Consider the following 13,469-nt stretch of genomic DNA (forward strand, 5'->3'; position numbering starts at 1 on the left):
TCATCTGGTTCCATCTAATCTTGTTTTGCAGGAATTATGTAATTTCCCACAGCGTTAGGAAACTTTACATATAGATTTCGATATTAGAACAAAAAGCAATCTACTATAGGGATGGAATTTTTGATGAGCAAATTGTTCATCATTGAATGATTTTCTCGTTAAATACATCAAAATATTTACCATATCATCAATATGCCTTTTTTAAAATTGTAAGAACGAATCGAGAGATGTGAAAATTGTCCAATTTCACTAGTGGGTGTGGGTTTGGGTTTGTTGTCGCTTTCTACGATGTTTTTGTTGAGAGTCATCGAATCAAACATATCACCAATTTGCCCAAAAGGCAACCTCTATTTATTATATTAATCTCAAACGTGAGCTGTCAGATTCCGCCCATGTCTTTTGTTTTGCTCCCTGCCATGTTTTTATTGAGAGTCATCGAATCAAACATATCACCAAATTGCCCAAAGCAAGGTTTTTCTATTATTAAAACTTTGGCTTCAATGTAAATTGCAAAATTCTACTAATCATAACTTACAGTTCCACCTTGCTTTTATGGTAAATTACAAAATTTTACCAATCATATCTCACAGTTCCACCTTGCCTTCATTGTAAATTACAAAATTTTACCAATCATATCTCACAGTTTTACTAATCATTATTTATTATACAAATTTGTTTTCAATGTAAATTGCAAAATTCTACCAATCATATGTCACAGTTTCACCTTGCCTTCATTGTAAATTACAAAATTCTACCAATCATATCTCACAGTTCCACCAACCATATATTAACAAGTATAGTAAAATATGCTATATAATAGATAAGCTCTTTTTTTGAACAACAAATAAATGGTTTGCCAATAAAAATTAAATAAACTGAGACTTTATATACCTACCAAAATAATTGCCCTACCAAAAATAAACAATAAACATATAGCCCAGCATCCCATCAACAAACTACTTATTTTCAACGCTTCCTTTGTTTCACCAACCAGCTGTGTCCAGCCACAGCATCCCATCAACAAACTACTTATTTTCAGCACTTCCTTTGTTCCACTAACCAGCCTGCCATAAAAAATATTTCACTCTCACTCTCACTCTCAACCATAAATAAAATATTTCAATGTTCAAATGGAACAATATAATCTTATATCAGCTTTATCGAGACATAAAGTAGTTTAAAATTTAAAGCAATTGAAAAAAAAAAAAAAAAAAATATTATTAAAACATTTTAAAGAGTCACTATTTTATGATCAAGTAAATTTTATACATTCAAAAATGCAACATAAACAATGGAAAAATACAAATTCATTCTCTCTCTCTCTCTCTCTCTCTCTCTCTCTCTATATATATATATATATATATTCAAAGGATCAAATTTGTAAAAAAAATTATTCAAATTTTGCAGTCTTAAAGAAGTTTTGACCTTAAAATATTTGATCCCCTCGGCTCTTACTAAATTAGTGCTTAAGATGGATCTATAGTGGTTATATTCTTCTTTTCAGCCATAGTTTAAGGAGACCACAATTTTGCTTGCAAAACAATGGAAATTCCTATAGAATTTTGAGAAAATCTAGCAGAAATTTTTGGAAATCCAAATTATAGCTATTAAACTTTAGTATTTTGGCTGTCCAAGGTTCTTGATGCATTGAATCCAATTCCACCATCAAAAAAATGATTCAAACACTCCAAAACAACATCAAAAAAACCATTCCAACACTCCTAAAATAATGTAGTTAGAATTCTTCACATATTTTATCTTTGTCTTATTTACAACATATTTACTCCAATATCTTATTAATAATTATCGAGAGTATATATATATATATATATATTTGTGTGTGTTTTTGTATTTATATAAATATGTTTTAAATTATGTTGATAGGTGTCTCTATTTTGAAATTTTAATTTAGTTATCAATAGGTATTATGAGAGGTTAGGGATTATACCTCCATATAAAATATTTCTACTCTAAACATGTTTTTTTAGCAATAGGACTATGATGATATTTTTTATTTAATTATCAATAATTATTATATGGATGGTAAGAATTTAATCTCCATGGATATTCATAGAATATTTTTAGTAGTAGCCACTGAATAAAGGGTTGACATCAATCTTAAAGATAGTTATACTTTTTTTGCTTTTCAATTTAATTAAAAGAATGTCATGTCCACAAGTATCGAATTTGATTCCATCATATCTTTATTTATGTATGTTCCCTATATGTGTATTTAAACTATATACTAACTTTTTAATAATTATTAGTAGCTATAATAATTTAAAATAAAGTTAAATCTGATTTAAATTTTATGATTTTTTAAAGTTTGGAAATATAAAATATATTATTAGGTAGGTGTCTTGATGTTTATTCCAAATTGAAATCTAGGAGTATTTACTAACCATTTAATTTATATAACTAATTTTTATTTATCATATAATAAACCAATTCTTTTATTTACATTTATATAAAAAACTAATTTTAAAAAACAAAAACGCTTACATTAATATTTAGTAAAATCATATAATATATCAATTTTGTATTGGCATTCATATGATATGTCAATTTAGAAAAGAAATGAGTTGTCAATAAATTAATAAAATTAAATATTTTCTTAAATTAATTTTATAAAAGTAAATACATACTTTTTATTTTAAATTAAATTTTTATTAAGTAAAATGTAATTGGATTGGGATAGATGTTGAAATATTAACTTTATGGAGAGTAGAGTTTAAATTTAAAATTTCCATTGTCCTTCAAAATCTTTTTAGCTTTTCATAGAAAGGTATAAAATTATTTCTCATATAAATGAAAATTAAAATAAAAAGTTTTTTGTCAAATTTAACATGAAAATTCATTTTGAATTTTTCAATTAAAAAATAAAGAAACTTTTCATAATATCTTTTACTTGTTATTATTTTTATAATTTATTTATTTATTTATTAATCAATTTTTTTATATATCATACCAATTAAAGAAATTATATGTTCACTATTTTTCTTTATATCATAATATATATATATATATATATATATATATATATATATATATATATATATATTATTGTTATGGAGTTGATAGATTCATATATTTCTAAATGACATCTGAGTAGTGGATATGGAACATCAAAAGCTTTAGTTGTGGTGAATCATTTTGTTGTTGGGGGAGGAGAAACAATTCCAACTGTAATCAACTTTAGTTTGAATCAACTTCCCATCCTCTTTATCCTTGAATTTACAAATATTACCTACCAATCATCTATGGCTCCATTGGCACATCTTCTCACTTTCCTAATCTACTTTTCCTTATTTGACTTTGATTGTGTTTACTACTTGTTTTACTTGTATTTATGAATATCACCTCCATGTCTTCTTTACGCCTACTTATTATGAAGACGTGACAATAGGCACTAAGGATCAATTGATTCAATGCAGGTATGATTCGTTAGTATCATAAATTCAATGTTGAATAAGTAGTATTCATTCATTCTTGTTGAGAAAAAAAATGTTATTTCTATATGCTTTGTAGACGGTATCTTGGGTCGTAGTACATATGTGCACTACTCATTAGGCCTATAATTTTTATCGCAAAAGATTTTTGTAAGTTATATTTCTTTTATGTAATATTGCATGGTTATCTTTTATGTAATATTGCATGGCTACCCATTTTAAATAGTTTTTCTATTTCTTTTTTTTTAATTTTGGAGATTACGATGATATATATAAAATGATACCATGTTTCAATTGCTTTTGAAAAACTTAATTGTTTAAATAAAATAGTGTCATTGTACGACAATGACATCCATGAGATGAAAGAGTAAATGTTCCAATTCAATTCCTTCCATATGATTTATATATTGACCATAAGTAAATGGTCCTATTAAATTCCCTCTATATGATTTCTATATAGATTGTAATACTAGTAAATTAGTATCATCTAGTATAGGCCCTGTTTGTAAATAAGATTCTTCATTTAAAATTGGCACAACTTGACGCAATAAAAAGTGTCTTATATAAAATATACATAAAATTTAAAAATATTTTTTATTTTCATATGGGAAAAATAATTTAACTGGTCAATATTAGAATGCTAAATTAAAAATAAAGTTAACACTTCAAAATAAAATATAACCATTTCTTTAATCTCTGGAAAAAATACAAAGCTTTATTATTCCTTCCAAACCTTTTGTGCTTGAGCTTACTCCAACCACGGATTCCATGCCACCAAAACGACATGGCCACATAATATGATTACGCATCTCTAGAAAGTTAACAGGTGCTAGGCAGCCTGTTCACATCGAATCTGATTCCATCTAATCTTGTTTTGCAGGAATTATGGAATTTCCCATAGCGTTCGGAAACTTTACACATAGATTTCGATATTGGAACAAAAAACAATCTACTATAGCGATGGAATCTTTTATGGGCAAATTGTTCATCATTGAATGATTTTCTCGTTAAATACAATCAAAATATTTGACATATCATCAATATGCCATTTTTTTTTTAACTGTAAGAACGAATCGAGTGATGTCAAAATTGTCAAATTTCACCAGTGGGTGTGGGTCTGTTTTTGCTTTCTTACGATGTTTTTACTGAGAGTCGTCAAATCAAACATATTACCAATTTGACCAATAGGCAACCTCTATTTATTATACAACTTAATCTTAAACGTGGGCCTATAGATTCCGCTCATGTCTTTTGTTTTTGCTCCCTGCCATGTTTTTATCTAGAGTCATCAAATCAAACCGAGCACCCATTTGCCCAAAGCAAAGTTTATCTATTATACAAATTTGTTTTTAACGTAAATGGCAAAATTCTACCAATCATATCTCATTGTTCTATCTTGTTTTCATTGTAAATTACAAAATTCTACCTATCATATCTCAAAGTTCCACCAACCCTTATCTATGATAGAAACTTGTCTTCAATGTAAATTACAAAATTCTACCAACCATATCTCAGAGTTCCACTTTGCTTTTATTGTAAATTACAAAATTCTACCAATCATATTTCACAGTTCCACTAACCATATATTAACAAGTATAATAAAAATACTCTATATAATGAATAATTTTTTTTTTCTAAACAACAAATAAATGGTTTGTCAATAAACATTAAATAAATTGAAGCTTTATATACCTACCAAATAACTGACCGCAGCATCAGAAATCATTGACTTTATACCTACCAAAAATCAACAATAAACATATACAACCCAGCATCCCATCAATAAACTACTTATTTTCAACATTTCCATTGTTCCACCAATCAATATGCCCATCAACAAACTACTCATTTTCAACATTTCTTCTGTTCTACTAACCAGTTGTATCCAGCCCCAACATCCCATCAACAAACTATTTATTTTCAACACTTCTTTTGTTCCACGAAACAAACCAGCATGCCCATCAACAAACTACTTATTTTCAACACTTTCTTTGTTCCACTAGTGCCGTTGCAGCCTCCCAAGCATGCACCACGTCATGAACAGACCTTTAGTTCCCTATTTTTTGCTTTTTGCATTTCAATCCTTTTATGATTCAAATTGATGATTCACTGGCCCAACCTTCCAACAATCCCCTCACTAAAAAGACAACGCAAAGAAACTGATGCTAACATGTTCGCATAACTTTCTTTGATGTCTTTGAATGCACCACATTCCAAAATGAAATGTTTTTCCGATTCCACAAGGCCAATATGCAAACTGTACACACTCATTCTTCGCAAGCTTCTTTAGGCCTTTTCCATCGTCCTTTTTCACACCCAAGTTGATGTGAGTTGGTACTTAATTGAGCAATAAAAATCTTTTCCTTCCATGAAATACTCACATGTAAGATTGAATTCCTTAATATAATATTTCTTTTTACCCAACTCTACCAAACTAGATCACTATTTTTGGATAGCAGGTGAAAAATTATAATTGGTCGTAGATGGAAGATTATAATTGGTTATAAATAAAAAAGTTGACTACAGACCAAGCCTCCCAAGTCATCACAACTGACCAAGCCTCCCAAGTCCTTATTTAAAAGTGAAAGTTAGGTCAATTTTTTTTATTATTTATAGTTTTTGAATACAATTAATTACATTTAAAATTAATATTAATTTTTTTTCTTCAAAATACATTAACTTAGACATGCTAATTATTATTTTTTAAATAATTTAATATAACTTTAAAAAGTTTGAAATTATATAAACAACCACTTTACATAATTTTCCTAAATCATTAACAAAATTTTCAAAATAAAATTACTATTTATTATATATATAATTTTAAATATTTTCATTTTAAACAACCACTTTACATAATTTTTCTAAATCATTAACAAAATTTTCAAAATAAAATTACTATTTATTATATATATAATTTTAAATATTTTCATTTTATTTTATAATCAAGTTAGAATTGATAAAATAAAATAAAAAACTTATTTAAAAAAAATAACGCTCTAAAATATATATAAAACATCATATAAAAGACGAAACAAGGCATCGTAAAAAAATTTAAAATTTACTAACTGATAGCAATACGCGTCAAATTTATACCTAGATATAGCCTCCTCTAGAAAAACGTTAAAGATGCCTTGGTTATTTAGATAGAGTATTAACGTTTGACTCTACTGTATGGACGACTGATTCTATTGTGTGAACGATTTATACCTAGATATAACCTCCTCTAGAAAAACGTTAAAGATACCTTGGTCATTTAAATAGAGTATGAACGATTGACTCTATTGTATGTACTATGGACGACTGACTCTATTGTGTGAACGATTGTCTCTATTGTCTGAACGAGTGACTCTTTAATCCCCTTGGATTAAGTAGCAGCTCAACATATCAGAAATTCCAGGAGATGAGAATATAAAAGAGCGTACAGCTACAAGAATGCCCTGCAGTCGGAGCGATGACCATGAAGATGAAACCACTAATCATGAGCCTGTTACTTGCCCTAAGTGTGCCTATGCGTATGCTTCTCTCAGTGCCTGATCCGTACACCAATACCGTTTCAAGTTATTGCGGGAATGGTAGTGAATATATGAACGGTAGCGCCTTCCAGCGGAATCTAAACGAGGTTCTGCAAAGACTGGTGACGGATATTTATTACAGCGCATTCGATTTTTCTAGTTTTGGTGATGTGGGATTCAATAGTGCTGTTTATGGGCTTGTCCAGTGCAGAGAAGATTTAGGTCCCTCTGATCGTCAACGCTGCGTAACTACAGCGAAGACACGGCTTCTTCAGGGATGCAGTGGCACTTATGGATACATTCAACTAAACGGCTGCCTTTTACGTTACGACCATCATAGCTTTAATTACTACAGATCTATAGAGAGACCGGGGACTTTTATTTTGGAATCATTGGTGGAGAACGCTAATCCCACAGGATTCAATATTTGCAGTGTTGCTGAGGGGTCAAACAACAATAGTGCGATTTGTGGGATAGTCCAGTGCAGGGGAGATTTAGGTTCCTCCGCTTGCAAACAGTGCGCATCGACGGCCAAAGAAATTATTGTTGACCAATGCTACAATACTTCTGGGGTCATTCACCTAGACGACTGCTTCTTACGCTACGGCAATAATGGTCTTTACCACTATCCGGAGAGTATGCAGATTACCCCATCAGAGGTTCTTTGCAACAGTGGGAAGAGCAGTCAACCACAAGTGTTCCAAAAAACTGTGAAGGTCCTGCTCTCAAATATTATCACTGAAGCTCTGCGGACTCCCAAATTTTTCGCTGCAAATTTTGTGGGTGTGCCTTCAAATTTAACAGGGCATATCTACGGCTTAGCGCAGTGTTGGGGACATCTGTCCCAAACAAACTGCAGATCATGCCTAACATCTGCTTTGGAATATATATTCTTATGCCAAAGTGGAGCTCTTGGGGCTCAAATCGCACGTGACAGATGCCATTTGCGATACGAGGTTTTCGAATTTTTCAACACTTCCGTTCTCTCCTCAACACCCCAAAGCGAAAGTCCTCGTTTGCCAGGTATCTTCCTTCATATAGTTAACATTTATAAGGAGTATATAATGGCTCTGTAACGTTTTCATTTTCCCCAACTAAAGCATAGCCAATTTACTGAGATTTCTTGTGCAAATTCGCAGAAAGCAAAAATGGGAGCAATCTCTTGACGAGAAAGGGCCCTCCAGCATCCAGTATTTTCTTTCACATATCTTGCAATGATTAGGGTTATATTTGTTTTGTAAAGATTTCATTTTAGTGAATTAGAACACTATTTACTGAGATGTCATGAGAGCGTTTGCAGAAGGCAAGGTTCTTGGGATAACACTGGGCGTAATAGGTGCGGTCATTGGATATACTATAACCATTGGCCTTTGGATATGGTATTTCTCATCTAGCCGAAAAAGTCGGGACCGGATTTCTGGAACCCAACGTCCTGAAATAGTTCTGTAATATTTCAGTGTTATTACCCAAGATGCTGCTGAATTGTTGTCCTGTGAATTGTTTCTCTATTTCTTTACTGCATGAATATATACATACCCTCATGTTATTATTTTTGCACAGAAGTAATCATATCTGAAACTATTATCAATCCGGAGCTCATTTTCAAGTACGATATTTTGAGAGAAGCTACTTCTAACTTTGACATAGAGAACAAGCTTGGCCAAGGAGGTTTTGGATGTGTCTTTAAAGTGAGCATCTAACATCAACTTAACAATTTATTCCATGAAGTATCCAATGAGAAATCATATGTTATAAAATTAGTTCGACTAACGATGCAGTAAATTAACAGGGGGTTCTACCGAACGGCCGAGAGGTTGCAGTTAAGCGACTGAATCTAGGTTCACTGCAAGGCGAAACTGAGTTTCTGAATGAAACAAATCTCATCCGTTGTGTTCAGCATAGGAATCTAGTGAAATTGGTTGGTTGCTCCGTTGAAAGCTCAGAAAGACTACTTGTTTACGAATACCTCCCAGCCGGCAGTCTTGACAAGCTCTTATTTGGTCTCTTCTCGTCCTTGAATGACATAACGCTGCTAATGTTGGGCCTATTTTATTGGAGTTTACTTCGAAGTTCTATAGCTAGTTAATGCTTTTACTATAACAGTATAACTGGATAATTGTTTGCAGATACAAGAAAACGACATTTACTTGACTGGAAAGAGAGGTATAAGATCATTGTCGGAACAGCGCGTGGGTTGGCATATCTTCACGAGGAATCTGAGATTCGGATCATTCACAGAGATATTAAAGCGAGTAATATTTTACTGGATCATAAACACAGGCCCAAAATAGCAGATTTTGGGTTAGCCAGACTCTTTGCGGAGGATCAGAGCCACGTTAGTACTCGAGTTGCAGGGACTATGTAAGAATTCTCTCAACCGTTCTGCCTCTTGAGGTTCATAACATCATTGAATTAATTATAGTATAAAGTGAACCAATTACAATTCATACAGCTGCATACAGACCATATCATTTTGAGATATGGAGATTTGCTTAGATATGTCATTGTGCAGAGGCTACATGGCCCCGGAGTACGCTTTACGTGGACAGCTGACAGAGAAAGCAGATGTGTTCAGCTTTGGAGTGCTTCTACTTGAGATTATCAGCGGAAGAAGGAATCAGAATGCGGGTGAAGACGAATTTCTCATCGAAAAGGTATGGCTCATGTGGTTCTCATCTTTGGAGTGGGAATTTTCTAAAATCTCCGTACTATTAACATCCCTGTGTAACTAGAATTTTATGTTTGGTTGATTTTGGCCAATCAGCAGGCGTGGAGATTGTATATAGCAGAGAGGGCTTTGGAATTTATGGACCCTACACTGAAAGGCAGTTATTCGTGGGAGGAGGGGATTCGAGTGGTTAAAATTGGTCTTTTGTGTACGCAAGCAGCTGCAGCGTTGCGACCTTCAATGTCCCGCCTGGTGTGGATGCTGACAAGTGACGGAGAACATCTTCTCTCTCCCACAAAGCCTGCTTTCATAGATGTGGAAAGTGTGGGTGCATCTGACCCGACACGTCACGATGTCCATTCTGACGGTGCCGCTTCTTCATCTAGCGTTGTGGAGGGCAGGTGAATATGAGCCAATTCTCCTGGCGTTTGTATCTCCGGTATATTATTGGCCGGCAATATCGTCTCCGTCTATTACACCAAACCCTCTGGAACAATCTTGACTGAAGCATAATCACTGGGGATCATGGATGTCAAAATTGAAATTTTAGAAGCTTCACTGTCCCCCATATCAACCGGGCTGAAAACAGCGGATTATCAGTCAAATCAGTACATGACAATGTAACTCAGCGTGTAAATGATAGAATTCTGAGTTTTTGAGTGTAAAGGTAGCCAGATATTCATTTGGAAAAAAGCAAAATACATAAGATAAGAAAGGAAAAGGGAAATCTGAGTACCCAAATACGTGTTTAATACTTTCATACTTGTAACGTGGAGATTTAAATCTGTAATATCAACACGTGAATTTGAATTTTAATACATTTTGTTAAAGCTGCCTACAACTAATATTCGAAAATATATATATATTATTAAACAGTTATATATGTTACGTATATAACTGGGATTAATAAAATATATATTATTATTAGTAACATATATAACTGGGATTGTAGTAGTAATCAAAGGGAGGTGTACATGCGTTAAGTTTAAAAAACCTAAACATAGATATATAGTTTTATATATTGTAGGTTTATATGGTTTTTGGGAAAGTACAATAAATTAAATTTAAGTTATCTTCCAATCACAATTCAATTAACATTTTATGTTAAATTTTATATAACTAAATTTTATATACATCTAAGATTAAGGAAAATTATAAAACGTGAAATATCAATTAAAAGTACATTTTTATATATTTTACGTTAAATTATACATGTAAGATTAAGGAAGTTTAAAATTATAAAACGTGATCAAAATACATTTTTATACAAATTTTTTCCAATTAAATTTATTAACTTTAATCACTCTGTTATGATGATGAACCGTATTAGGGTAATAACATGGAGCTTGGTTATATCTTTTGGTGAGAGAGGGCATATTTAGGTGGAAAAAAAGAGGGCTTGATCGAGCAATTTAATTGCTTGATTGAGCTCTCCGAGCCTTAAGAAAATAGCTCGGACAAGGGTTAAAAACAAATCCTCGATAGCCCTAAGGCTCCACAGATTTTTTTTTTCATTTTGCACAGAATGAGCCACAAGTAAGAGCTCGGCCAAGTGTTTTTGTGCAGCTTGACCTAGAATATTGGAGTTCAATCGAAAATATTGGAGTTCAATCGAGCAATTGGAGCATGGCATGACCCAACCAACCTTGCCAATAGCAACACAAATGACCTAGAGGCTCAAACAAAGGTAGGTATTCTATCATTTTTTATTTTTTTTTGCAAAATTAAATAAATTAATTTGAAAAAAAAAATTATTTACCATAGAAAAACCATGAAACTACAGAAAACCATCAAAGAAACCCTTCAATACAATTTAAAAAACCACAAAAAACCATAAAAAAACCCTTCAAAATAATTTAGAAAACCACAAAAAAACAACTTAAAAAAAAAACAAAAACCAACTTAAAAAACCACAAAAAAAACAACCTAAAAAACACTTAGAAACTACAAAAAAAAAAAATGTAATATCCCCAAAAAACTGTAAATATTTTATTTTACCAAAACAAATATCACTATTATTGTTATTATCAGTTTGAGGTGATTAAGATTGTTAATTATATAAGAAGGAAATGGTTTGAATATTAACAGATCTTGTAACTTATCATAGCAAGGAAGTTAGAAAAGGTTGTTGCCAGAAACCCTAACTACCTCCCCTAGTTGTGAATGCTCCAAAGAAAAATGAGTGGGGGGAGGAAAAAACGCGCTAAAAAATGAGATGGAAAAAGAGAAAGCTAAGTCTGGTGATGACCAGATAGCTACAGCACACAGTGCAAAACTTGTAGAAGACAGTGGTCTTGTAAGCACGCTTGGGGAGAGATTTGGTCCTGAAGGCAAAGTTGAATAATCTATAATATGTGTCATTAAATGTAATTTGGAAAACACTGAACTGGAACCATTGATACTGAAAAGATATTACTTGGAAATCATTAATAGTATGGTTTTAACTGTACAGAACTGGTTATTTTATTTACTTAATTCGGATCAGTATTATCTTAAAAACTGTGATATAATTTAGACTCAGAAAAGGATTTGTTGAAGTTCTTTATTAAGAAGAGAAAGAAGCTAAAAGATGTTAGTACCAAGAATAAAGGAAAACCTAAATTCATAGGGAAAGTAGCACAGTTTTATACCTCAGAGAACCGTAGTAAGAACAAATGAAACAAATGGTTCTCGCAACAAATATATATATCTATATATATATATATATAAGAATAAAACTGAGCTAGGACATTAAAAAAAAAAACTGCTTTAATATAGTTCAAGGAGCTCTGTAAGATCTTTCCCGAAAACCCTTTACAGAGATGATATCACAAAAGAAGAAGAGCACCAACAGAGTTAGAAAAAATAAAATATATTAGCTGGGCACCGAACTATTAAACAAATATATATACAATCTAGAAAACCCAGAAGGATTCTTACCGTAGCCTTGAAGAGTTAAATAAAAGAATTTTGATATATCATCGAAGAAACTCAGATATCCGTTCTACCAAAACTGAGCATTATGATTTATTTGACATTGGAAGACTAGAAGTAAGCCTACACCATGTGAGCAAGGAATTTCAACATTGCTTTAGAACAGAGCAACAAATTAGCAAGAGGCAACAATATATTAAATATATGGAATCCATGTCTCAATGTTCACACAGCATACCAACACTGCACAATTCAGTGCAAAACTATTTGAACAAAAAGGTAGCATTGTGTTTTAGAAAAACAATTGAACACCCATATACACGTAGAGACTAGAGAGTCTTTAATTACATAAAACGAGAACCATTTTTTACATAGCAACTAGAGAAACTTAAATAGCTTCAGACCCCGAGAGGTCAGCGAAACCGAGCCATCAGGCCGAAAGCAGTGGTTAAGAATTTCGCAGTTCCTATAACTTAAAAAAAAATTATGCTGGTATGGTCTTAGTTATAGGCCTCGCAACCCAACTAAGAAAGCCTTTGATTAGGCGGAAGTGGATCATATTTCTGGAGGGAACTGCATGGAAAAGAATTGTCATGAACTTAACAACAGAAACCCCATCCGACTTCAAAACTGTGAAATGTTTAGCAAATCTCTCAAGCCCTGGTGCATCAAGCCACAAATCATCTACTGGTGTACCCATATAGTCGATAAAACATCTGAGCAGCTTGTCAGGCTTACCCGAAAACCCTCAAGCGATGGAAGCAGTAAGGGGATCCACAGTTTCCACCTGAAAACCTCCAGAGCCCATCTCTCCAGCTTCCATTACACCTACAAATAGTGTATAACAGCAAACTTCATTAGGGCTGGGGTTTAAATTTTGAAGAAACAACGAAAATATCTGTAGAGTGGAATCTTAAACAAAGA

General features: G+C 32.3%; 2 protein-coding genes across 2 annotated transcripts; both read left to right on the forward strand.

Moving 5' to 3' along the window:
* Nucleotides 1-6,759: 6,759 nt before the first annotated feature.
* Nucleotides 6,760-8,784, forward strand: LOC149240126 (antimicrobial ginkbilobin-2-like protein). The gene is made up of 2 exons (XM_089367263.1): nt 6,760-7,987; nt 8,104-8,784. The coding sequence occupies exons 1-2, from the start codon at nt 6,904-6,906 to the stop codon at nt 8,184-8,186; spliced, it is 1,167 nt and encodes a 388-aa protein (XP_089223389.1). The 5' UTR covers nt 6,760-6,903; the 3' UTR covers nt 8,187-8,784.
* Nucleotides 8,249-10,448, forward strand: LOC149240127 (cysteine-rich receptor-like protein kinase 42). The gene is made up of 6 exons (XM_089370060.1): nt 8,249-8,300; nt 8,525-8,652; nt 8,754-8,964; nt 9,091-9,325; nt 9,477-9,618; nt 9,732-10,448. Exons 1-6 carry the CDS (start codon nt 8,249-8,251, stop codon nt 10,035-10,037), a joined length of 1,074 nt encoding a protein of 357 aa, XP_089226186.1. The 3' UTR covers nt 10,038-10,448.
* Nucleotides 10,449-13,469: the final 3,021 nt, after the last annotated feature.

Source organism: Pinus tabuliformis, chromosome 8 (genome assembly GCF_031772625.1).
Source record: "Pinus tabuliformis cultivar Carrire ecotype Pingquan chromosome 8, CPIR1, whole genome shotgun sequence".
Lineage (NCBI taxonomy): Eukaryota > Viridiplantae > Streptophyta > Pinopsida > Pinales > Pinaceae > Pinus > Pinus tabuliformis.

Bases quoted from the DNA above. Each gene is read 5' to 3' on its own strand.
- LOC149240126 (XM_089367263.1), top strand. From the start codon at position 6,904: ATGACCATGAAGATGAAACCACTAATCATGAGCCTGTTACTTGCCCTA. The intron at 7,988-8,103 runs GTATCTTCCTTC...GCAAATTCGCAG, and splicing joins CGAAAGTCCTCGTTTGCCAG to AAAGCAAAAATGGGAGCAAT.
- LOC149240127 (XM_089370060.1), top strand. From the start codon at position 8,249: ATGAGAGCGTTTGCAGAAGGCAAGGTTCTTGGGATAACACTGGGCGTA. The intron at 8,653-8,753 runs GTGAGCATCTAA...GTAAATTAACAG, and splicing joins GTTTTGGATGTGTCTTTAAA to GGGGTTCTACCGAACGGCCG. The intron at 9,619-9,731 runs GTATGGCTCATG...GCCAATCAGCAG, and splicing joins ACGAATTTCTCATCGAAAAG to GCGTGGAGATTGTATATAGC.